Source organism: Pogoniulus pusillus, chromosome 10, assembly GCF_015220805.1.
Source record: "Pogoniulus pusillus isolate bPogPus1 chromosome 10, bPogPus1.pri, whole genome shotgun sequence".
Taxonomy (NCBI): Eukaryota; Metazoa; Chordata; class Aves; order Piciformes; family Lybiidae; genus Pogoniulus; species Pogoniulus pusillus.
In genome coordinates, this window is record NC_087273.1 from 89,627 (window position 1) to 116,684 (window position 27,058).

Consider the following 27,058-nt stretch of genomic DNA (forward strand, 5'->3'; position numbering starts at 1 on the left):
ACATAAGTAGTTCCATCTAAACTGGAGGAACTTCTTTAAGGGTAACAGAGCTCTGGAGCAGGCTGCCCAGAGAGACTGTAGAGTCTCCATCTTTGGAGACATTCAGAACTCTCCTGGACATGTTCTTGTGTGACCTTCTGTGGCCATTTGAGCTAGATTTTTAGCTCAGACATAGGGGAGAGGTGAACATTCCAGGGATAGGCCATATAATGGCAACAATGGATAGGTTGACATAACTTCATTTGAGCATCAAGAGCTTTATGTTTAGAACCACAGCTTGTTCTCTCCCCTTGCTGGCTTCTGCTGCTTGAGTTGCGCCTGCCTACTATCTTCCTCTGCTGCTGTTTTGGCTGCTGCTGTTTTTGCTGCTTCACTGCTGCTTGACCCCTTCCCCATTTTCCTTAAGGTTATTATATATTTTTCTCTAGTTTCTCTTTGTATTGTTACACTTAAACTATAAGAAATACTATTTCATTTTTCTCTGACTTTCAAAAAAAAATCTGTGTTGTGGCGAGATTATCCTACCCGGGGGAGGGATCCATCCTAACCTGGGACACCTTTAGGTGACCCTGCCTTGGCAGGATGTCAGACTCAATGATCTCCAGAGATCCCTTCCAGCCCCTACAATTCTGTGTGACAGTTTAAAATCTGAGAGCAGTGACCATGGCTCAGTAGTTTTATAAAGGAACAGGCTGTCAGGTCCTCGAGTCCAAATCCCATTGGTTTCTGTGACTTGCAGAGCACTGGTTTGTCTTCATTTTTTCCTGTCTCAGAGAAGGTCAGGTCCTCCACAGTGGTATGTGCAGGTGTTTTTAGTTCTAGGCCATTTTTGAGGTTTCACATGTTGTTAAATCCTCTGAAAAGTGTGTCTGCATTGCCCTGAGGGGAAGCAAAAGTAGCTGGCCAAGGTACAACAGCAAGTTTTATGGATGCAAATTAAGTAGCATGCTTGAAATTCTTAAACGTGATGTTCATTTGCATGATATAAACAGTTATTTGTAAAAAAATATTGCTTATTCTAAATAGAATGATTCTCAGGGGCATCACCTGACTTAGGGAGAGCAAAGGGAACTTGGAGACTAGATTGTGCAGCCTCCTTTCAAGCTGTATATCCTCCAAAATACGTAGTTATGACACAACCCTTTGCCTTATCTAGGTGTTTCCTTCTTTTCCAGTAGGTCTGTGGGAAAGCATTTCCTAGTCAATGCTTCTGAGAAGAAGAAAGTATTTTCATTGTTCAATCAGCAGAATAGTTGGGAGGGAGCGATCTGCACCACTGATGGAGTCTTGCACATGCAGCATGTATGGTTAATAGGGAGATCCTACAGCTTGTTATTCACTCGGTCTGAGTGAGCACAATATCATCAGTAAAGCTGGAGGATGACAAAATTTGACCAATCCAAACTGAAAGAAAAGTGTGAAACAGAGATAGGAACAGAGCGAGCAAGGGAATGAGAATTCAGGAAGCAGGAAAGAACTAGGTAGAGGAAGCTACACAGCTGCCTTAAAAGAGCATAATGGAGTTTTGCTACTGACTGAGAAGTGCCAGAGGTCTCAAAAAAATCATTGGGAAATGAGACCTGTCTGCAGCCTCAAGTGACCTCAAGTACTGCAGAGCTGGAGGCAAACCTCCATCCTTGCTGCTCCCTGTGTTCAGGCTGTGGCTGTGGGAATTGAACTGGGCTGTGAGTTCAAATGGTGGTTGTGGAGGGGGCGCCAGCAGCACCTGGAGATGGTGTAAAAGGTTGGCCAAAGAGAAAAGCGCACAAGAGCTACAGATGGGTATTATAACAATGCAGAGTGGTAAACACTGTTTTTAGTTGGAGCATAATTTTGTTAGTAACCAGTATCAAATATGTACAGGGCACACAAGGTGTCCACACAAGAGGAAACGGTCTCAAGTTGCCCCGGGGGAGGTGTAGGTTGGATACTGGAAGAAAATTCTTCAGTGAAAGGGTTTTCAAACACTGGCACAGGCTGTCTAGGGAGGTGGCAGAATCCCTATCCATGGAGGATTTTCAAAGGGACAGAGATGTGGTGCTGAGGGACATAGTTTAGCGCCAGCTTTGATAGAGAATGGTTGGACTGGATGGTCTTAAAAGAATTTTCCACTTTGACAGTCTTCTGGGCTGCAAGAATGGTGGCAGGGACTTAGAGAGAGTGGAAATACATAACCTTGAGAGGATAATGTGCTTGTGCCTTGCAAGCTGAAGAAATTAAAAGGAATAGTTGCATTAGTGAAGCTGAGAAAATACAGGTTTGGTGTGCTGGTTGAACTGATTGTTGTGTGGCAATGTAACAGTAAGCTATACCTTGATTTGAAAATAAAATGCTGCCAGCATACAGGAAATTCTCAGATGAGCAAAGACCTTTGGGAATTATATCAACCAGTACTTCCTTGCTTCTGCTAGAAATTAATTGCATGCATATCCTTTTCTTAAGCTGAGGAAGGGAAAAAAGGCAAAATGCTGCAATATTGCTACTTAGATGAAAGTGCAGAATGCAGGAATGCAAAAATGTCTTGGTACAGTGATTTTTCTCTTTTTAATACCCACCTTGAATGTTTTTTGGTAGAAGCTTAGACACCTTAAAGAAACTTCTATATAGTGTCCTGCATAATTTATGTTAACTTGCTTTTCTTAGCTTTCTTCTGTGAACCACTCAGAAATAACCCAGAGATATGTGGTGCTTCAGGATATAGTTTAGTGGTCATGGTAGTTGGGTTATGGTTGGACTTGATGATCACGAAGGTCTTTTCCAACCTTAATGATTCTGTGATCTATCTTGTTAGATTGCTCAGGTCAGTGGGTTACAGACTGTAAGTCAGTGTATGGTGCACACAGTACCTTAGTATCTTTGACTTGATCAAACACTAAAATCAGGTTTGGTATCTTCACGGCTACTATTGTTGAAGATCAGTTGCCTCTTTTGAACAGTTAGTGTTGCTAGACAAGATGCAGAAAAGAAATAAAGTCCTTGTTAAGACCTAAAAAGTGAGAATTTCTGGAGTTATGAAGAGTTTATTGCTGCTGTCAGCAGCACAGGAGCTGCTTTGCACTGAGCAGACTCAATAAGGAGCCAGCAGTGCTGTGGAATAGAATCACGGATTAGTGTGTATTGGAAATGACCTTATCCCAACCCCTCTGCAGTCAGCAGTGGCATCCTCAACTGGATCAGGCTGCCCAGAGCCCTCTTGAGCCTCACTTTGAACATCTCTAGGGATGTGACATCCCTGTGAACCTGTTTCAGTGTTCCTCTACCCTCCTGGTGAAGAACGTGCTCCTAACATCCGGCCCAAAACTATTCTCTAATTCGAAGCCATTGCTCCTTCTCCTATCACTTCAGGCCTTTGTAACCTATCCCTCTCCATCCTTCTTGTAGCCCCCTGCAGGTACTGGAAGGTTGCTATTAGGTCTCCCTGGAGCCTCCTCTTCTGCAGGTTGAACACCCCCAGTTTTCTCAGCCTGTCCTCATAGTTGAGGTGCTCTGTTAATTTTCATGGCCCTCCTCTGGACCTACTCCATCAGGTCCCTGTCCTGTCTGCCTGACATTCCCTTCCTCTCTCTGCTCAACAAAATTGCTCACCTGACAATGAAAAAGGAGGACAAAATCTTAATGTATAGGTAAAATATTTTCCTTATGTTCTTTAAAGTAAATGTCAATCATCTTAACCTTTTTCAGTGCTGCATGTTAATTTTTCTCTTTGGCAATTAGTAAATGTTGAATGTCAAATTAAGGTGGAATTAATGGCAGAGGCAAATGTTGCCATTATTAGCGCACGAGTGTCTTTACCTAGTAGTGCGTAGAGATTTGCTCTGAGCATTGCAAACAGCTATGGATTAACCATCAAATGTTGGGCAAGATTAATGATTGGCCTTTTAGCTCCCTAATTTAGAACAATTTCTAGTAATTAATTTTGTATTAACAGCTTTACAGCTGCAGATGCCTTAAGGAAAATAAAAAATGACTCAACTTCAGTACATTTGAGGTTCTTCAAGCTAACAGTTGTCTCATAAATTGTTGTAAGCTTGTGGAACCTGATGATTAATCTTTAATGCATCTCTGTGCTGTTTTCTGTCTATGCACGTCTAATAATCATCATTTCTACTTAATTTTGGTTTTCCTGCTGATACCGTTTTGGTCAACCTTTAGGTGTTTTCTTCATAGGGTGCCTTGCTTGGCTCTGTGCTTTGTCGTGCAACAGAAGCGTGGGGCGAAGAAGTGCCCGTTGCCTCCACTGCAGCACCACTGGCTCTTAGTTTCCTGCCAAAACAAATTGCAAGTGAATCCAGTGAGCAGGACTGTTTTTGTGCAGCCTCGAATAGCAGCCGGGTTTTACAGACCAGTATTTCTTCTATTGGCTGTCTTTTGCACAGAAATAAGAAAATGCCTTACTTCAAAAGCATGTTTGAGAAAGTCTGGTTCAGGCAGTCTTGTGTAATTTTCACAGCATCCCACAGTGCCAGGTTTAAAGGGACCCTAAGGATCATCTGGTGCAACCTTTCTAGGTTGCAGTAGAGTTACAATGAGCTGGCCCAGCACTCTGTCACAAAAACTGTCTTAAAACTGTTCAGTATAAGGGAATCTGCTGCCTCGCTTGGGAGTTGGTTCCAGTCTGTGACAGTTCTTATGAGGAAACATTTTCTTGTGCAGTGCAATGGGAATCTCGCCAGGAGTAACTTGTCCCCATCACCCCTTGTCTTTTCCGTAAGACTTCTGGTCAAAAGGGAACCTCCATTCTCCTGGTAGCTACTCTGTGTCCTGGTCCCTGGTGATAAGATATCCCCTAAGCCTTCTCTGCTCAAAGCTGAACAAGCCCCGCTCTCTCAGCCTTTCCTCACATGGCACATCTTCCAGTCCTCTGGTCATTCTTCTGGCTGTTCTCTGAAGTCTTTTGAGCTTGCCTACATGTTTTTTGTACAGCACATTTGCATGTTGCTCTTTTAATTTGACTGTTACTTGAAGGACAGTATTTAATCACAGAATCACAGAATGGTAGGGGTTGGAAAGAACCTCTGGAGATTAAGTCCAACCTCCCTGACAAAGCAGGGTCACCCAGGGCCATCCACACAGGAACATGTCTCAGGCATGTTTTGAAAGCCTCCAGAAAAGGGGACTCTACAACCTCTCTGGGCAGCCTGCTCCAGGGCTCTGCCATGCTCACAACAAAGAAGTTTTTCTCTCGTGTTGAGGCGGAACTTCCCTGTGCTCTGGTTTGTGTCCGTTGCTCCTCGTCCTTTCACTGAGCACCAAAAAGCCCAGCCCCTTCTTGACATCCACCCTTCAGATACTTATGGACATTGATCCCCTCTCAGTCTTTTCCTCACAAGACTGAACAGCCCAAGGTCGCTCAGCCTTTGCTCCTCAGACAGAGGTTTCAGTCCCTTCATCATCCTTGGTAGCCTCTGTGGTACTCTCTCCAATAGTTCCCTGTGTGTCTTGACCTGGGGAGCCCAGAACTAGACATAACTCTCATATATGGTCTGTCTAGAATAGAGGGAAAGGACAACCTCCCTTGACCTGCTGGCCACACTCTTCCAAATGCACCCCAGGAGTCTGCTGGCCTTCTTGGCCACAAGTGCACGTTGCTGTCTCACTGAGAACTTACCGTCCACCAGGACTCCAAGGGCCCTCTTTGTGGAGCTGCTGTTTAGTTTCATCTTAGGAGAAAATATTCCTGTCAAGTAATTGTTGCTTTGGGCACCAGGTATATGGACTTCTTATATGAGATCCAAGTAGTATGCAAGAGAATCAGAAAATGTTCCTTTCTAGGTGTAGTAAAATTTACTCTGCCTTGCCTGCAGAAAGTGCTTATGATAAAGAAAATGGTTTTGAAGAAAAAACCCTCCAGTGTAACTGCTGCCTTGGGAAAAAGTGGAGATCTAAGCTTATAGATAAACACTTCTGTTACAAAAGATAATTTTAAATCCTAAATATAAAGGTGTACATGAACTAGATTGAATGACAGTGTAATAAAAAGTTCAGTTAGTCTGCTGAGATTCTCTTATATCACACAGCTATTTGTTTGGGCAAATGAATTTTATCAATATGTATATAAAAAAAAATTCTCTCTGGAGTTTAGGTACTTAAAAATATAACAATTTCTTTCATTTCACCCACAGACATCATTTTAACCAGATTGTGTAGGTGTTCTCCTGTGCCTTTCAGGCTAGCTAAATAGCATTCACCAGAGGAAAAGGAGAATTTTAGGTATCATTTGGAGATGCTTAGGATTTTGGCTCTGCTCTGATTTTGGCGAATTGTGTTTTGCTTATGTAAATTTCTTGGAATTTTATTTATCTTCATGGATTGTTGATCGTACTCAAGATGCTAAAAAGCTGTGAAAGCTCAGCTAAATTAAGTGCCCCTGCTGCTTGTCACAGTGTTCCCCTTACAAAGTAAAAGAGATTTAATTCTCTGGGTCTCGCACTGTTGTGTATTTTTCTGCATTTTGTACAATTACATGAGTGCAAGAAATGCAGATCACAGAATGGCAGGAGTTAGAAGGGACATCTGGAAGTCATCTAGTCCAACTCCCCTGCTAAAGTAGGTTCACCCAGAGCCCAGGTTGCCTGGGATCACAGTGTTTGGGTTGGGTTAGAATCCCTTCAGAAAAGGAAACTCCACAGCCTCTCTGTGCAGCCTGCTGCAGTGCTCCAGCAGCCTCACAGCGAAGGAGTCCTTTTTCACATTTAGGTAGGACCTCCTGGGTTTCAGTTTGTACCTGCTGTTCCTTGTCCTGTCACTGGGCACCACTGAAAAGAGCCTGGCCCCATCCTCTTAACCCCTGCACTTTAGCTCTTGATAATTATTGAGAAGGTCCCCCAGGTCTCTCAGCCTTGCTTCCTTACAGAGATACTCCAGGCCCCTCATCACCTTTGTAGCTTGTATTGGACTCTCTCCAGTGGTTCCCTGTTCCACTCGAACTGGGGAGCTCTGAACTGGCCACAATAGTGAAGGTGTAGCCTCATCAGGGCAGAGTAGAGGAGAGGAACCTCCCTTGTCTTGCTGGTCACACTCCTCTTAACACACACCAGGAGACAGTTGATGTTCTTGATGGTGAGGGCACACTGCTGGCTCATGGGGAACTTGTCTGCCAGCACTCTCAGCTCCTATCTGGAGCTGCTTTCTAGCAGATCAACCCCTCATCTATACTGGGGCAGGGAGTTATTTGTCCTCAGGGACAGGACTCTAAGAATAGTTAGGTACCTCTAATTACGGATGACTGTAATTAGCCTAGGGAGTAATACAAGTCTTAAGTATAAATACTAAACTTCTTTCACTTCTTTTACTGTAAGTAGTCTTTCAAACTCTGAGTTCTTCTAGTAAGCTTGTAATTTTTGGTCCTTGGGATCAGTCCAGGCTTTTTTACTCTGGTGTTTATTTACTTTTTTTCTTTTCTTCTTTTTGGCTAGGTGAAACATGGAGGTTTAGGGAAATTTGCTCCCAGTTGAGGTGATCTCCAATAGGATTTTTTTTAATCATGAATACAGTATCTAATATAATTTTCCAGCGTAACTTTGTATGACTTTGTGGGTTTTGGTGATTTGTTGTTTTCTTTTCCGGGAAAATACATAATCTTTACCGTACTTTCTTTTAGGTAACTTTTGAAATGCACAAAGAGAGTCTCTCTCAAATGTACGAGGAATACCAAGGGAAAGGAGGTGAAGGCAGTGGAATACATTCTTCGACTCCCATTAGAACAATCTCTGGTGTAAACAAAGAAGCTAAAATCAAGGAAAAGCAGAAATGTTTGGAGTTAAAAGATGCTCTTGCTCCTTCCTGCATTACCAGTGACACAGAGTGCAGTACTGAGAAGACAGAGACAAATACCTCATCAGACAGTGACCAACAAGCTCTTTCAGTATCTAATCATAGGGAGGAGAAAGAGGGGGAAGACAAAGAGACTACACGGAGTCCAGCAGCAGTGCCTTGTGCAAAACTTTCTCCAGAAGGAGTAGAGCCAAGTGTTTCAGAAATCAGTTCTGGAATAGCTGAAGCTATTGAAGACTCTCTGAGCAAAGCTGATGAGCTGGTGGAAGAAACAGTAACTGTCACTGCTGCTGCTTTAGCAATGCAAGCTAATTTGGAAGGAGAAACTCCAGAAAGACTGGGAAAATCAACAGTGGAGATGGAAGATGAAGATGGCTTTGTCGATCTGAAAGAAGAAAGTAGTGTGCCTTTGCCCTCAGAGGAGTTTGCAGAAACAAACAAGGAACAGAGCTCTAGTGAAAGCGAAGTGACATCACGAGACAAATCAACAGAGAAGCCACCCGTATCTGGAGATACTGAAGGTGTGGATGGGAAACAAGAAGTGACTTCTTTACCAGAAGTAGCACCTCAGCCAGATTCAGGAGGGAAAAAGAAGCTAGATGAAGAGAAGACTCTTTTCAGTAAAACAAAGACAGCTGAAGACAAGGCAAATGCCCGTGTGGCAGAGCCTGCTGGAGCCTCTGACAAAAGAATTGCCAAACTTGATGTTTCCAGTGTTGCATCAGATACAGAAAGACTGGAACTGAAAGCTAACAAGGGTCTAGAAGCACCTTCGCTCCCTAGATCCATGCCCGAGGTAAATTCTGCCTTCCCTTCCTCTGTCTAGCTTAAAAAGTAAAGGAAAGTTGTTATTTTATGAGATTTTTGGAAAAAAAGTGCGCCTCTGCGTGCTTGTGGGATTTTAACGTGTGCAGTTTTGTGGGCTACCTGAAGAATGCTTCCAACTCTTGATGAAACCACCTCTCATTCTTACTAACTGGTGTTATGAGAAGTCTCTAAGGTCTTTTTTTGTGTATCCACTGATGGGTGCAGACAGAGACAGACTATTTGTATCGGTGCTTCTTCAGTTTCTTCTTCTTTACTCAACTTCCCCTCACTCTTTTCAGACTATTCTCTTAGAATTTAGCTCATTTTGAGAAGTAAATGTTGCTTGTGCAGGAAAGAATAGCACTATAAGAGAAAACCCATAATTTGATTAAAATCCTGGTGGAACTTGTGGAAAAAAATTATACTAGCTGCTCTGCAGGTACAAAACCCATTAGATGATAGAAAGTTTCAAAGAGATAGATACATTGGAAACTATAAAATTCGATGGGGTTGTCTCTCCATCACAGCAGCCTAACTTTTTTGTCCAAGTGCAATTCAAAAATTAGCTTCTTTGTGTGCTGCAGTTCTCCACCCCTCTAGCCTTTAGTTTCTCACCCAGCTATTCATGGTTAAATAGTCACTTATCTGAGTACTTCCCTTCTGCAGAGTTACATGCTAGTGGATGCTCTTCATTCTGCACCATTCTTCCTTAAAGGAGGAAAACCACTGACTACAGCAACATATATTCCCTTTCTGGTAAGGTTGGGTTGCTGCATGTGTATTCCTAGACTGACAGGCGTGGTAGTGCAGTTGTAGACTAGTTTGTAGGTTTGGTATATCCAGTAAACAGCTTTTGTGTCATGAATCTTGGCTTTACTTGTAAACATGCACATGGTCTAAACTTGTTGACTGAATATCTCCAGTCTATTCAATGCATTTCAGTGTCTGTAATGAAAACTAGTAACCAGATAGTGTGTTTGTGTTGTTTTTTTTTCTGTCTGAAAAATTAATTCAGGGCTCTAGGCAGCAAGATTCTTCAGGACAAGAGCTGGCTGCTACATCAGATGGGCAGAGGAGAGAATCTAGGTCAACTGTGTTCCGTATCCCTGAGTTTAAGTGGTCAATGATGCATCAGCGCTTGCTCACAGACTTGCTCTTTTCCATAGAAACAGATATACAGATGTGGAGAAGGTAAATTTCTGGGCTTCATATGGAGTACTCTAAACAGTCATTTTAGTTACATTTCACTTGAGATTTTGTTGAAACTGCTGCAGAGTCAGATTTTGACTTGGAATTTTGCTCACCTCGTAACCCTACTTGTGACCGGTACACAAATTGTCTCTTTTTCAAAAAGTCTCTTTACAGACCTATCCCCTATCACAGAATGGTAGGGTTGGAATTGATCACTGGAGATCATTTGGTCTGACCCCCTTGCCAAGGCAGGATCACCTCAGGCAGGTCACAGAGAAATGCATCCAGATGGGTTTTAGAAGTCTCCAGAGGACACCCTACAACTTACCTGGGCAGACTGCTCCAGGGCTCCAGCACCCTCACAGGAAAGCTTTTCCTCATGTTGAAGTGGAACTTCCTGTGTTCCAGTTTGGATCTGTGGCCCTCTGTCCTACAACAGGACAACATTGAGAAGAGCCTGGCCCCTTCTTCTTGACACTCACTTGTCAGATATTTGCAAATAACAATCAGATCCCTTCTCGGTCTTCTCTTTCTCGCACTAAATAGCCCTGTGTCTCTCAGCCTTTCCTCATCAGACAGATGTTCCAAATCACCCTTGTAGCCTCCACTGGACTCTCCACAGTAGTTCTCGTTTTCTCTTGAATGGGAGATGAAGAAGTGGAAACAGCACTCCAGATGCGATGTCCCAGGCTGAGCAGAGTGAGAGGAGATCTTCCTTGGCCTGCTGGCCACCACTCTTCTGGCTGCACCCCAGACTCCCATTTGCCTTCTTGGCCACAAGGAACATTAGCTGTCCATAGATAAGTAGAATATGTATTGGTAGCATGATCTGCACACAGGTGTTACCTGAATTCTGGCTGCATTTAAGGCAATGTTGCTGTTGATTTTTTGTTGCACACTACTATAGCATTTACTGCTCTGCAATTTTACCACACAGTATAATGCTACCTCTGGTAAGAGTTCTGTGAGCAAGAGAAGTTTAGGCATCTAAAAACTGCACTTTGGACCAAAGACCGGAATGTAATTATTAAGCTGATTCAGTCTAGGGAGAAGAGGAAGCTTTGAAAACAGTGGTAATGCCTGCATTTTAATGTTAAGATCTAGTACTTAAATGTGCCCAATTGCTTTGGGCAATGAACGTCAAATTTAATTTAAACCATATAGCTATAGTGACTCCATGGAAGGGAGTAGAAAGATGAAGAAATAGAGTATTTAAGTGATTGAACCAATTGAAACTGAAGTGAATTTTGGTCTGATTTTCAGGATGTGACTAAACCTGAGCACACAGAACAGAATCATAGAGCTGCTTTGGTTGGAATAGACCTCTAAGATCATACAATCATAGAATGTTTTGGGCTGTAAGGGACCTTAAAGATCATCTACTTTGAACCCATTTACCATGGGCAGGGACAGCTCTCTCTAGATCAGGTTGCTCAAGGCCCTGTCCAGCCTGGCCTTGAATGCTTCCAGGGAAGGAGCATCCACAGCTTCCTCGGCAACCTGCTCCAGTGTGTCAATACCCTCACTGCAAAAGATCATCAACTCAGCACCACTGTGGCCACTAAGTCATGTTCCAAAGTTCCGCTTCCATACATTTTGTGAACACCTCCAGAGATGGCAGCTACACCTCCCTGGGCAGCCTGTGGCAATGTCCGCCCCACTGTTTCTGTAAAAAATGTTTCCTGACCTCCAGGCCAAGCTTCCTGGCACATGAGATAGATACAGCTAGATGTCAATCAGATGATACATCTCAGATACAGCTTAAGTACGTTTTCAAAACAGAACTGAAGTTAAACATATTTCCACATTTGACAGATTCAAGTTTTTCTATTTCATTGATTTTAGTTTCTCTGAAAGCTTTATTTTTGATAATGTTTAGTTAAAATCTTGTGCACACTTCCAGAAAACCTCATTGTTCTGCCTTCTACAGAGTGACTTTTGCTATAGCATGTAAGCATTGGACTAACCTATAATGTATCTTCACCCAAATGATGATCGACACAGATCTTCTCACATGAACATTGCAGGTTGCCCAGAGAAGTTGGGCAGACTCAAGCCTGGAAAGTGTTGAAAGCCAGACTGGATGGTGCCTTGAGCAGGCTAACACAGTAGGAGGTATTCCTGCCCAAGACAGCAGGGTTTGAAACTGGATGATCTTTAAGGTCACTTCAAACCCAAACCATTCTGCTATTCTATGATCTTGATGTTTTAGCAAAGCTACGATCTGGAAAAGTTTAAGAAAAGAAAGGAAAGCTTTGGGTTTAAAGTTGGGGGCACATCGCTGGAAATATTCAAGAGAGTCTTGACAGGGCTTGGGCAACCCTCATCTAGTGGAGAATGTCCCTGCTTAATGCAAAGGGGGGGTTGGACTGGATGACTTTGGAGGTCCCTTCCAGCCCAGGCCATTCTATGCTGATAGGACATTACATTGACCCTTACAGTCAAGTGCTATTCCCTGCCGCACTGCTGACTGTTCTAGTTTTAGTCTGGTGAAAGCATGGAGATCCTAAATTACCCAAGAATTCTGATTGTGGATTTGTTTTGGTTTGTTTATTATGGACCAGCCATTCTACAAAAACGTGATGGCGACTTTGTGAACAGCAGCGACAACGTCGTATTTGTGCATAACACAGTTCACCTCATCTCTCAAGTGATGGACAACATGATCATGGCTTGCGGTGGATACTGCCGTTGCTTTCTGCTGCACATCTGCTACTGTAAGAATTCCAGGTTTATTTGAGATTCTTATCTCGTGTGGGAGGAGGCTTTTCTTTATGTACTGGCATTAACCATTATATTTGTCCTTTCAGGAAACAGGAATGTGTGGGTGATGTATCCACAAGGCATCTCTTTCCTCCCTTTGCGACCTCCATGCTTTCTCTAAGATAAATTAGGTGCCTGCCCTCTTTGCCTGAAGACATAAAAAGATGTTGCCTAATTTAGTTGTCCCATAGAGGTCCTGAATGGGATTAAATCCACAGAATAATGGTCATTCCCAGAATGTGATTAATTACTACTCTTGAATGTGACTGAAAAGAGAACTCTCAGCATACTTTTCTCTTAAAGGCTGTTGGAATTATCCTTTGTGGAAAAGTAACTGTTGCTTTCAATTCTCTGTGCAGCATGAATTGGAAAATATGAGCCAACTCAAGGACTTTCAGTGAAGCATCTTTAGCATTTCTCCAAGATTAATCAATCTTGTGGATGTGCTGAATTTTGCAAGCCTCCTCTCGGTTTCACAGAAATTGAGTCTGAGAAAAAATATGTCGTCTGGGAGGAATTCTGCGACAATGTCTTCGTCTGGTGAGCAAATAAAAGCAGTTACTGAGCGTAGCAGCTTGCTTTGATGAAATAGTTGGCAGTTGTTAGCTTTATTGGGAGGGGTTCGTGTCCTTTTTTTGTTCAATGAAGACAAAATTTAATCAAAGCCACATTGGGATCTTGTATCTTTTACAGTTTGTACTGTTAATGCATTCCACAATGCGTATACCGTGGGGTACCTTTTCTCTTTGAAAAGTAGAAATAGAAGAAATATTCAGTTTTGTTGCCAGACTGTTGTGGACATGTTTTTATCCATGAAGATACTTCTTTGGTGAAAGTTCCCCAAGGTAGTCAAGGACGAGATAATTATCTGAAGCTTTAAAACCTTGTACAAAACTGTGAGCCTCTACAATGTGTAGAAAAGAGATTTAAGTCTTGAGGTCAGTATGTGAAGGTGTGTGGTGAACTAGAGATGTAAATTTTTTGAAGAGCAGGGCTCAAATTGGGCAGTAGGCTGTATCCATATTATGGTTGGTTTTCATCAAATTGGACTGAAAGAAAATTATCATTACCTTAAAAAAAAAAAAAAGATAAATAATGACTAGTCTGGAAATGAGACCACAGAACATCATAACTGGCTTCAGTTATTCGAAAAGGAGTATTCATGCTGCTATTCTTGCTATTACTCTGATTCTAGACTTGCATGCTGTAAGACTTTGTAATGAAAATTTAATTTGCATGAGTGTCAGAGCAGCTGTCTTCACCCTCCCTGCCCCATGGTGAAATGCAGTGAGTGATGCTGACTTCCTTACTGCTGTGATGGTTTGGGTGTTACCCACTCCCCACACTTGGAAATCACCCAGACTAGACTCAACCGGCTCTGGAAATTGAATGAAGCTTAGCAGAATATATAAGCAGATATTTACCATATATATACAGTTATATACAGAAAATATACAAGGTAAAGGTAATTCAGAAACACAACTCCTTCCCAGAAACCTGAGTCCCTAGGAGGGGCTCCCAACCACTCGTCACGTTCTCCCACCCCTCTACCTTACCCCCAAGGTTGTTGCCTTGTGCCCAAGGAAGAATGGAGGTTGGGCCAGGGGGGGATAGGAAGCAGGTGGATTAATCAGGTTAGGTTAGAGAGAAAAATGCAGCCCACAGCCTGGACAGAGAGCGACTCCTTATCTATGTTTTGGATTCTTGCTCTTATACTCTCAGCAAGCCTATGAAGTGAAGTAGACATCACCATTGTTTCCCTTTCACAGCCTGTAACTATGTTCTCCTCACCAAAGCATTCTAGCTAGCTTCAAACTAGCACACTTACTTTGAAGTATCTGTAAGATAGAGCACACATAGCACATGTGTTCTAATGGGTCAATATCAATTATTAATTATAATTTAAGGAATTTGAATATTGTTTTGCAGCTGTTTAAAATGTGTGGAAGCAAAATAGCATTTTACTGGTGTGCTGAAACCTTTCAGTGTAAGTGCTGAACAGAAGTACATTATACATCTCTGTAAGGAATATAGACGGCACTATTGCCCAGAGTAATTGTGAACATTTCTTTTCCCCTCAAGTGTGTGCAGTAGCAGTAAGAAATTGCTTGGAGTGTCAGCAGCATGCACAGATGAAACCTATTGGAGACACTGCAAAGAACCAAAAGGCAGTGCAGGGCTTTGTAGGAACTGGAAAGTCTGCAGCAAAGGCAAGTACAAGATTCCATTCAGGAGCACTTATTACTCTGTGCAAGAGATTCAGTTCTTAAATTCCCACTCAACACCATGTAATACAAAGGAAGAGGATTGTGGAATCAGTTTAGTTGGAAAAGAGTTCTAAGATCATTGAGTCTGACAATTAATCTAACACCACTGTGGTCATTAAACCATGTCTCAGTGCCGTGGCTGGAAGGGAAAGACTGCGCAGGCTCCCAAAAGGAGGTGGTTGAAACCCCATCTATGGAGGTGTTTCAAAGAGGCAGAGATGTGCTGCTGAGGGACATGGTTTTAGCAGCAGCCTTGGTTAGAGTATGGAGGAGGGTTGGCATCCTGACCTTGAAGGCTTTTCCAGCCACAATGATTCTATAAAACGACTATCTGATATTTGTGGTGATGTACAGTGAGTGATTGTACACACTTCATGTTTTCTTGGTAGAATGCTTTTAAATACAGAAGATAAAACAATTGTCTGGGTGGGGTTTTTTTTGTTGTTGTGTTAATAGAGTCCAGTGGACATTGTGACTGGTGGCATTTCTCCCATCCGAGACCATGACAGACTTCTGCAGGATATGGACATTAATCGACTGCGAGCAGTAGTGTTCAGAGACATAGTAAGTTACAAATGTTGTTTTTCTCTGTAGCTAGATCCTTACATATATCTGCTGAACATTTGCTGTGCATCGCACAAATTAGCTAAATTGAATTTACTATGCCTGAATATTGGCTGCAGTAGGGAGGAACTCTTAACTATCTGGAGCTGTTGGAGTCCTTGAGTTTAGAAAGGGGAGAAGTGAAAATGGCTACCTGCTGACCAAGGTCTTTGACATGTTCTAAGAGCTGATTCTCTGGCATTTTGCTGTTGTATATCAAATATATGCTTCCATATGCTGATAAGACAAACTATTTATGTGTACTGTGCCTTTATAAAGGTGCTTATATATCTTTTTGAAAAATGAGTATCATTTGTGCTAATTAGAAATTAGAGGTCATCTTTAATTCCCTTACTTCCCCTCAGAGGACACAGTTTGTGTGCAAATATGCTTATGGTTTTTAGTCTTGAATTGACTAAAAATATCTGCCCTATGTCAGCAACTTTGTAGGTGGTAAGGAGGAAATTGAGATTGATTGCTTAGAAAAAAACACATCTGTAAGCAAATGCAACAGCTATAATGGCCATGATTCATTGGTGGCCACAAGTCCAGAGACCAGAACTTAGTAAGAGTAACTGGACTATTTGGTAGGTGTAGTGATTTACACAGTGACTTTCGTTCTGTCCAGAATAGTGAAGGATCTTTGGTGTTTATCTTTAGAGCACTTATTGACTGAAACAAATTTCTTTCAACCTCTACTTCAGTATTGGTGTGCAAAACGGTAACAGCAACTGAGTCTTCCATACCAGTGGCAGCTAAAATAATCACCTATGTACAGAATGATTTGATTTTGAAAGGGACCTTAAAGATCATCCAGTTCTGCCATGGGCAGAAACTTCTCCTGCTTAGACCAGCTTGCTCAAAGCTCTGTCCAGCTTGCCTTGAATGCTTCCAGGGCTGGAGCAGCCACAGCAGTCTTCAAAATCCAGCACATTTCTGTGTGTTCTTTTTTTCTTTAAAAGCTCCAGGAATACACATAAAACTTTATTTGCCTCTCTAATCCACCAGGTTTTCTCTTTCCCAGAGAGGTGTAACTCTGCTTTCTGGATACTGCATCAAGCTGTGGAGAAAAAGCAGACTCCAAATGATCTATTTTGGAGTAGTTTTTACTTGAGATGTGTACACTTGCTTCTAAATATTTCACTTTTTATTTGCATGCTGTTTCTCATGTTGTGTTCAGCATGCAGAATTAGAATTCTGATGGCATCCACTTAACTACCAGGAGTAACTTCCAGCATTCTATCTCCGCAAACACAAAAGAATTAAGAAAGGACCAGTGCTAATGCACTGCATCACAACTTTATCAAGTAGGGTTAGAAACTGTCTTGCAAAAATCGATATGATGAGAAAGTTCTTTATTATCCGTGATATTACAGGGGGCTTCCATCAGTCCCACCCTGTGCTTGCCTGATGCTAGCCTGTTACTAGCTTACTCTTTCTGCCTTGTTCTATGAATATTGAGGGTTTGAGTCGAGCTAAGGAGAGTGAAGGTTGTTTGATTTGTTTTTTTTTCCAGTGTAATAGATAGGATCCATCTATGTTCCCTAATTCTTACTGGGGAATTTCTCATAAACTTGTTCTAATGTAGCTTATTAAAAAGCTTTTCATGGGATGTGGGGAGGCAGTAGGCATTACAATCATGCAGTATGACAGAATGCTAGGCTGGAAGGGACTCCAAGGATTATCTGGTCCAACCTTTCTAGGTGACAGTGTAATTGCAGTTAGCTGGCCCAACACCCTATTAGGCTGGGTCTTAAAACTGTCCAGTGCAGGGAAATCCACTGCTTCTCTTGGGAAGTAATTCCAATGTCTTAACTGAGCTTTGTAGTTTAACTTAGTGGCTGCTCAGGGGGAAAAATTGAATGTTACCTGAGTGGCATTCAGGAGAACGGAGAGTGGCAGAGCAATAACATCAGCGAGTTCTCTCAGCACCCTTGGGTGCATCTCATCAGGGCCCATGGACTTGTGAATGTTTGATTTGTGCAACTGATCCCTAACCCAGTCTGCACTGACCCGTGGGGAGCATTCCCTCCTCCAGGCCTCCTCTCCTTCATCCAGGGTCTGGGGTCCATAGGGGAGTTCATACAATTCCCTGGTACAGAGGAGAGAGCGAGGCCTTCACTGCAGCCTGTGGTCAGCATCTTCGCCTGTTTCATTTCATCCTCTGTCTGCGTCCCCGTCTCCATCTTAGCTGGCACCAGCAGTCTGCTCTGCTGCCTGCTGGAGACCATTACGCTGACCTACTATGGGGATGTGGTTATGGGCGAGCAGATTAGGTTTCGGGTTGTGTGTTTTTCTCCCCATGCCTCAGGCGCTGCCCCCACGTTCCCGTGGGCAGGCTGTTGGCTCTGCCCCCGCTGCTCTCGCGTGGAATGAGGGCTGGCGCCGAGGGGCCGCTCAAACCGCGCTCCCCGCCAGCAGCCGCAGGCGCGCCGAGGGCAGCCCTCGCCCGTCCCGCCCTTCCCTGGGGTCCTTCCGCCCACAGAGAGCCCCGAGGAAGCGCAGCCGAAGCCAGAGGCCTTTCTCCTTCGACGGCCGAGGAGGGCAGGCTTGGGCTCGATCACAATGTCTGGTCAGCTCTGCGAGCTGGCTCTTTCCTCTGCGTAGCTGGGAGTGCTCGAGTACACTGGCAGGTACCTGGCGTAGTTCATGCCGAGATCTGCGTTAAGATTTTCTTTAAAATCCCTCCATAAAGTTTGAGCTGTAACACTAAGGCATACTTGTCAGTTCTTGTGTGAGTTTGCCTAGTTTGATTGGACATTGTGTATCCGTCTGGATGTAAAACCTTCGCACCGGCCCTGGAATTTGTTCCACTGCATTACTATGGGCGGGTTTGTAGCTGCTTTTACAGTTGTGTAGGGCCTGTTGCCCTGGTTGTGCGTCACACACCTAACGGGAAACACCTGTAAGTCAGTCAGCAAAGAAGGCCCAGGCCCTGCAGTAACTTGCAGCAATCGAAACACACAACTTTGGTCAAAGCTGTCATATTTATAAATGACAAATGAAAGGATTAATACTGCTTGAACATGGTTGCTGTGTTCCTCAGCTCTACAAGGGAGACAAACTAACTAGAGAGGATCGTTCTTCCATTGCTGACATATCAGCTTACTCTTGGGCTGTTGATGGTAGCACTGGGCATACTTTGCAGAACAATAAACATGCTGCTGAGATTGTAATGGGAAAATCTCTGTCTCACTCCCCCCTTTGTGTTTGTTTTTGCAGGAGGATAGTAAACAGGCCCAATTTCTGGCTTTGGCTGTTGTGTATTTTATTTCTGTACTCATGGTTTCGAAATACAGAGATATACTGGAACCCCAGAATGAAAGACAGCCGCCAAACCATAGCCAGGCGTTCAGGGAGGCAGAGAATGGGAATAATGAAGCTCTTACTGCAGGTGAGTGGACAATGTAATTGTTGTTTAGCCAAATGCAATAGTGCAGCTTGTGCATTGCAACATGCTGTAAAGGTCCATCTGAAACTTCAGAGAAACATGTGCAGGGAAGTCACTTCAGTGACATGGTAATGCGCAGTTTGCCTTGGTATTTGTGTGTATCTTTTCCTGGTCTGAGAACAGCCTGAACTCTAGGTTGGTACTGCTGTGTACAGTGGTTCATCTCCCTGAAGTAGCTGAGTATTCCCAGGTTTGTTTTGCAGAAACTTTACTGTTTTGTGTAAAGTTAGGTATACATTAGCATAGGCTGGCAGCTTTTTGTTTCTACTGTAAAAGATGAACAGGAGAATTAATTTTCATTCATTGACTGCTGAGTCAATATCTTATTTCCTTGTCTCGACTTTTGGAAACTGTAACTTTCCAGGCTCCTCAGAAATCAGAAGGAAACGTTTCTGTTCTCAGTTTTCTATAGAATACTTGTAGATAATAATTGAATCTCTAAGCAAGCAAGAGGAAACTCCTATAGCTGTGTTATTTCCCTTGTCACCTATTGGCATTACTGCTTTAGAAGTAATGTGGTGAATGCAATTCTGTTAATAGTGAACTTTAAATGCGTTTTCAATTTTGGTATGAACAGATGTGGAAAACCCACCTGCTGCTCTTGGTACTTCAGCCTCCACTGAAGATTCAGGAAGTACAGCAGTTGCACAAAGAAGGAATTCTGGCCTTGGGGAGGAACCAGCTTCAGGGCGAACGAACAGTTCCAGTAGTGTTGTTGAAGCAGAACCTCTGAGTGTCAGTGCAGGTCCAGATGCGGTCAGTGAAGTCCTGTGCACGCTCTCGTTAGAAGTAAATAAGTCTCAGGAGGGCAGAAATGAGAAAGGACCTGAGGACAGTAAGCCTGCAACTTCTGTGCCAGCTGCAAAAAATGTCAATGTAAAGGATATCCTGAGGAGCTTGGTAAGCACCCCAGCTGATGGGACTGCGCTGGATGCTGCGCTTATGCCACCAACCTTCCTCGGAGTTCTTGGCGATGGAGCTGCTGAGCAACCTGTACAGTTCCATTCCTTTGACAGGTAATGCAGCTTCTAAAAGATTTGAGCTGGATTGTTTAAGGTGTCTATAAGGAACAGAAAAAGTTGTACTTTGCTAGATCTCATGTCCAGTGTAATGCAGTACTTCTCATAATCCAGATGTGTTGATTTACAAGTAGAAAAAGCTCTTTACAGTGAGGGTAGTTGAGCACTGAACAGATTGCCCAGAGAGGTGGCTGAGATCCCCATCCCTGGAGATATTCAAGGTGAGGCTTGACAGGGCTCTGGGCTGCCTGATCTAGTTGTGTGTGTCCCTGCTGACTGCAGAGCAGAGGGGGTTGGACTGGATGAGCTTTGGAGGTCCCTTCCAACCCATGTGATTCCATGATTCTCTGAATAGCATTTGAACTGTTGCATTTTAATAAATGTCTGCCTTTCTTAGTACTCAAATGCTATGGTGGATTTATAATTCCAAAGCATTCTTGCTTTGGTTCTTTTTCTTTCCTTCTAGATTGAGCTCCCTTTTCCCCGATAATAATTTTGGTGACCTCAACACTTCAAGCTCATCTCCTTGTCTTTTTTCAAGTGTGGCAGACAATATTGTCTTTTACTACATGCAGAGGAGGGAAAGGGTTGCACAGACTGAAGAAGTAGAAAACACTAAGCTTGCGAATGTAAGAGCAGAGGGCAAGGGGTTTTGTAGGGGTTTATGTAGCTTTCTGGACTACTCCACTGTGATAACTTGTGAGTATTAGTTTCCTGTGACTTTCTGTGTTTAGTGGATGCTTAATGTCATTGAATCATAGAATGGTTTGGGTTGGAAGGGATCTCAAAGATCATCTAGTTCCAATCACCCTGCCATGGGCTGGACCACCTCCTACTAGACCAGGGTGCTCAAGACCCTATTCAACCTGGCTTGCAACACTTCCATGCTTGGAGCCTCCACCACTTCTCTGGGCAACCTGTTCTAGTGCCACCTCATGCTCATGGGGAGGATTTTTTTTCTAATGTCTCACATAAAACCATCTTCTTCCAGTTTGAAGCCACCACCCCTCATCCTGTCACTCCGTGCCTTTCTCCAAAGTGCCTCACCAGCTCTGTTGTAGCTCCCTTCACATCCTGGAAAGCTGCTCTGAAGTCTCCCTGCAGCCTTCTCCACGCTGAACAACCCTTGCTCTATCAGCCTGTCTTCATAGCAGGGATGTTCCGCTCCCTGGATCCTCTCTGTGATCTTCTCTGGACCCACTCTAATAGTCCTGTGTCCTCTTGTTTTGGGGACTCCAGAGCTGGACCCAGCATTGCAGGTGGGGACTCAGACCAGAACAGAGGGGCAGAATCCCCTCCCTCTACCTGCTGCCCATGGTGCTGGGGATGCAGCCCAGGACATGACTGGGTCTGGGCTGCAAGAAAATATGTGAGGCAGAGGTTATGAACTAGTATAAAACATGTTGTCCTTGGTATGTCAGCAGGTCTGTGTTTCTGAGTGGCTTAGTTTTTCATTGCTTTGTGTTTGTGGGGATGGCAGGTAGAGTGTACTTCGTGATGTAGGAATGTTGGCTGTAGTCAATTGTTGCCTGGTAGTGACTTGCACAATCTTAACACCTGATGTAAATACAGTAAGGCAAGTTGCTATTGAAAAAAAGGGGAATATCTGTGTATATGAGTCTTTTGTATTAAAAAGGATGCAGACAAGTTTCCTGGCAGGAAAGTCTTCTGGCCACTGAAAGGTGACTGCTTAAAATAGAATTTAATGCTCTGAAATGACACCTAGTGAGAACAGCAGGCAGAACTGTACCAGGGGAAGAAAAACCTCTTATTAAGAGGATCTGTAGTTGAGGGACAAATAGGAGCTCTTATTTAGGGTGTAGACAAAAATGTGTCTGTATATTTGGAACCTCTAGGTAAAACAGACTGGGATGCTCTTCTGTTTTCTGTCTGGTGTGCATGTAATGTATATTGCTTGAGGGCAAAAAAAGGGTTCAGTGAAGTAACTTTCTTTTTGTTCTATTTAAACACACTTTGTTAAAAGTTGTTCCCATGTAGCAGTTAGCAGTGGGGTATCTCTGGGAATTTCAAAGCATCTCTCTGATCCTGCATTTATCTCAGGAATGCTGTGTCAGAAATCAAAACTCTCCTCATATCTTAAGGATTATCAACTCTGCAGCCATAACTGGAGAGTATACAGTAACAGCTATCTGAGTGAAACATTACTGAAAGGCTGCCAGGTTGCAAGCCTTTGCAAACAGCTAGGTGTGTGTGTCCATTCCCATGTCAAAAATCTTCCTCTTATCTCATGTGAAGATACAGTCTTGTGACTGGTGGGTGCCAGGGTTTTATCACGATAAAGTTCAAGACTTGCATTGGCTTTTCCCAAGATCCTTAGGGACATGAATTAATGTTTCCATTTCAGTGTGTTCTAAACTAGCAGTTTTCTTACTTGGTGGTGATCTTAGAGAGGAAAACTGGGAAGAGACAGAAGGGAGAAGGGTTCTGATGTAAAGTCATTTAAATAAAACAGAAATGAAAGTAACCAAAGCTTAGGTTAAAAACAAAAACCATTGCTCTTCACTCAGTCAATCCCATAACCTACCACTTGCCATTTTTACTGTGCAAATTCAAACAAAGCCTTGGTCTCTCCTGGCTTCTCCTGCTCTCTGTGGAGATAGTCAATAATCATGGCATTATAAGAAGCTGATTCTGAAGGTTCAGAGGAATAGAGGCTCTTAAATTCCGGTCTTGTTCCAGCTCTGCTATAACTTAGGGAGCAGGTACGTTAACAAGATTGCCTGTCTTTTTGGAGCATTGTCCATAAGCTGCTTAGTTTGGTTCAGCCTGTATTCACACATTTGTCAGGCAGTGCCTTTGTAATGGCTGCTTGTGGTATTTCAGTTCAGTTGAATCCCAGTCCCTGTTTTGATATGGAATGAATACATTTTAGGCTTCAACCATTTGGGCCTCAGATGCAGAAAGAATAAATTTGTCACTGATATGAGTCCCTCAGGGACAGAGAGAATATGAAAATGGAGGGTCTGTAGATCAAGGCATATATGCTGAGACAAGAAGCTCAGCTCCTTTGGCATGCCAGCAATTTGCATTGTGCTGGGGCTGAAGAGGCAAACTGTTTGAAGTCTTCTCCCTGCCAAGCTGATTTGAAAGTTCTGTAACAAAACTGATTGTGTTCTTTGTATCAGCTCTTCTTTCCTCCCCCATCCTGCCTCTGATCTCTGATAGTTTTCAGAGTCTTATTCTTCCTTTCTCTTTGGATATTTCAAGGGGGACATAAGAGAATAAGTATTATCTACAGACAGCAGAGCTCATAGAATGACACTGACATAGCAGGCTGCTTTCCTGGCTCACAAGCAGATGAAGATCATAGGATTATAGGATGTTAAGGGTTGGAAGGGACCCAAAATGATCATTGAGTCCAATCCCCCACCTTGTCGGAGCAGGACAATACTATGTAACACAGATCACACAGGAACACATTCAGACGGGTCTTGAAAGTCTCCAGAGAAGGAGACTCCACGACCTCCCTGGGCAGCCTGCTCCAGTGCTCTGTGACCCTTACAGTAAAAGTTCCCCCTTGTGTTGAGATGGAACCTCTTTTGCTGCAACTTACACCCGTTGCTCCTTGTCCTATCCCAGGGAGCAGTGAGCAGAGCCTGTCCCCCCGCTCCTGGCAGCCTTCAGATACTTAAACATTTATCAAATCCCCTTTAAGTCTCTTCTCCAGACCAAAAAGCCCCAGATCCCTCAGCTTCTCCTCATAAGCCATGCCCTCCTGTCCCCTAATCATCCTCATAGCCCTCCGCTGGACCCTCTCCAGCAGATACCTGTCCCATTTAAACTGGGGAGCCAAAAACTGAGCACAGTATTCAAGATGAGCTCTCACCAGGGCAGAGTAGAGGGGGAGGAGAACCTCCCTTGATCTGCTGGACACTCCTCCTAATACATCCCAGGATCCCTTTGGCCTTCTTGGCCACGAGGGCACATTGCTGTGCCATGGTTAACTTGTTAGCCACCAGGACACCCAGGTCCCTCTGCAGGACTGCTTTCTAACAGATCACTTCCCAGCCTGTACTGGTGCAGTTTGTTATTCCTCCCCAGATGCAGGACTTTGCACTTGTCCTTGTTGAACTTCATCTGGTTCCTCTGTGCCCAGCTCTCAGTCTGTCCAGGTCTCTCTGGATGGCATCACAGCCTGCAGCTGTATCAGCCAAGCTTGGTGTTGTCAGCAAACTTGCTGAGTGGACACTGTGTCATCGATGTCGTTGATGAACATGTTGAGCAGAACTGGCCCCAGCACTGATCACTGGGGGACACCACTAGTCACAGCTCTCCAGCTGGACCTGGCACCATTCATCACCACCCTCTGAACTCTTATCTCGCAACCAGTTCCTAACCCACCTCACTGTCCGCTCTTCCATCCCACACTTCCTCAGCTTGCTCACTAAAATGTCATGGGAGACGGTGTAAAAGGTCTTACTGAGGTCAAGGTAGACTACTTCCACTGGTTTCCCTGAGATAAGTCTCCCATCTTCTTTATTGGCCTTGCTCATTGCATAGGAGCCCTGCAGTGGGACAGTCCTGGCAGTCTGGGACAAGACTTCCTGGTTTTGAATTAAAACCATTATCTCACAGAGAGACTGACAAACTGTCACTTGTGTTCCTGTTTCAGTACTAAATAGTGGAAAGCTAATAATTAAATCTGTATGAATTCCTTATGTCAAGAGGAACTAGAGCTCATGTAATTATTTTTAAATTATAGTGAGGTCATCAGTTTGGCCTAGCCCATGTTATATCTGGAATCACAGAATGTCAGGGGCTGGAAGGGACCTCAAAAGATCATCTAGTCCAGCTGCCTTGCTAAAGCAGGATCACCTAGACCAGATTACATGGAAATGTGTCCAGGTGGGTTTTGAATATTTCTGAAGGGGGAGACTCCACAACCCCCTGGGCAGTCTGTTCCAGTGTTCTGTTCACACTCACAGTATAAAAATTCTTCCTCATGCTTACATGAAAATTCCAATGCCTCAGCTTCCACCATTGCCTCTTGTCCTGTGACTGGGCATTACGCAGCAGAGCCTGGCTCAAGCCTCCTGGCACTCACCTTTACATATTGATAACCATTGATGAGGTCACCTCTCATTCTCCTCTTCTCCAAGCAGCACAGCTCCAGCTCCCTCAGGCTCTCCTTATAACAGAAATAATCCATTCCCTTCAGCATCTTTGTGGCTCTGTGCTGGACTCTCTCAAGCAGTTCTATGTCCCTCTTGAACTGTAGGGCCCAAAGCTGGGCACAGTTCTCCAGATGCAGCCTCACCAGGGCAGAGCAGAGAGGCAGGAGAACCTCTCTCGACCTGCTAACTATAGCCCTTCTAATACACCCCAGAATGGCATTACCCCTCCTGGCCACCAGAGCACATTGCTGGCTCATGGTCAACCTCCCATCAGCTAGGACTCCCAGATCCTTTTCCCTTTCACTGCATTCCAACAGGTCAGTCCCCAAGGACCATACACCCAAAGACAGTTCATAACTTGAAATTGTATTTAAAATTAATTCCAGACTTGCCAACCAAACTTTTTTTTTTAAAGTAAAAACTACTCAACATGGAGGAGATATTTATAGCTATTTTGTGTCTTTGTGTTGAAGCAGAAGAATCAGTGATGGAAACCCAAGAAAGCTTTCAATAAGTAAATCCTTATGGAATTTGCCAGAGTAGGTCGTTATGGTATAAGCTTTTTGTGTGTGATGGAGGTGGGTGTTGAGCTCAATGCTCTGTACTCATTCAGCAGTGAATAATTGTCTGCAACACTAAGGCTTCTCACACTTCAGTGTAATTGGGACTAATAACACCCTGACCTTCTGACTGAGATGTATTTATAGTGGCTCATTCTCACTAGGCATAACCTGTGTTTATCAGTCCACCTGCTGTGTATTGCTACTTTAACCTTAAATAGTTGACTTTTAAATTTAAAAAAAGGAAAAAAAAATCTAATATTGTCATGGAAATGAGGCAACAAACCAATCACTTTACCATAGTGCTTGAGGTCTGCTTGAAATACACCTGAAGAATATTTTTAGTGCAATCTCACCTGTTTATTCTCGACATCCAGCATTTGAATGTGGTGATAATGGATGTTATAATATACCAATGGAACCTGAAAGTATGCAGTTAATTGCAGTGGTGGGATAATGTGAATCTTAAGGAGCAAATGATATTGAGAGTTTTCTTCCATGTCATGCACCTCTGCCTCTGTGTGAGGCTGCTTAATGTACATTCTTATGCAATCATGAATTTCATCAGAATATGTTTTAAACAACATTGGTTTTGTAGTTTTGAGGAAATAACACTGTAAGGCCACTTCCTAATGAATCTTTTATTCACCTGTGCAGCAATATTTAACTTAAGAAATGCTTACCAACTTAGCTACAAAAAAAGGCTGCCTCTTTAAAAGCAAGTGCCCTGTTACTTGGGAGAGGTTGAAGATACATTATTTTTTGAGACACTTTTGACAAATTTCCCTGACTTAATAATTTGCTAAACACTCCATAGTTTAATCACCACAATATTTAATCCTGATTTTCCTCTGCCTCATACATTGTTTGTGCCTCATGTATTCATTGTACTTACATTAGCATTTAAATAATCTTTTGGAAGAAGCCAAAGAAACAGTGATGGTTGATGGCAAATACTTCTGTTTCAACACAGTTGTGTTTCCACCTAAGTATTTAGAGAAAATATCATAGTGACACACAAAGAAGAACGAATGCAGGAATTCTAGAGTGTAAATAATGAAGCATGACCAATGTTCATGTTTCAAATAACTTAATTTGTATTCTTATGTGTAGTAGAGATGAATCTGCCTGTGATTGCTGAGCTGTACCATGAAGAATATGAGGAAATGGAAGCTCTTAAGACAAATCCTGCATTGGTCAGTTGTAGCATTGAACATGCAACAGTAAGCATTGCAGGGCAAATAATGCAGCAATGCCCAGCTAAAAAGAAATCATACTAAGATTCTGATTCATTTTGGTTCATTGTTCTCAAACTACATTAAGGATTTTTTGAGTCAGAAGGTCATGGCAAGTGACAGGAAGATAGAGAAAGTACATTCAGGCTTTGGAGTTACTTTACATCACATCATTTCACAATACCCAGCACTTCTTATGACTCCAGGCTGACACAACTTTTGGCTGGAAAAATTGGAATTATTTCAGTTGACCA

The 27,058-nt window shown here is 43.2% G+C and overlaps 1 protein-coding gene across 1 annotated transcript in view; it reads left to right on the forward strand.

The window, feature by feature from the left end:
* LRBA (LPS responsive beige-like anchor protein) overlaps positions 1–27,058 on the forward strand; it is a 370,336-nt gene that overhangs the window by 63,935 nt on the left and 279,343 nt on the right. The window contains 13 exon segments of the mRNA XM_064149442.1: positions 7,601–8,569; positions 9,247–9,336; positions 9,596–9,771; positions 12,336–12,357; positions 12,359–12,452; positions 12,455–12,472; positions 12,475–12,488; positions 12,894–13,043; positions 13,045–13,078; positions 14,617–14,744; positions 15,258–15,365; positions 18,627–18,798; positions 19,433–19,871. Of these exon segments, the coding sequence (XP_064005512.1) occupies positions 7,601–8,569; positions 9,247–9,336; positions 9,596–9,771; positions 12,336–12,357; positions 12,359–12,452; positions 12,455–12,472; positions 12,475–12,488; positions 12,894–13,043; positions 13,045–13,078; positions 14,617–14,744; positions 15,258–15,365; positions 18,627–18,798; positions 19,433–19,871 (2,414 nt within the window).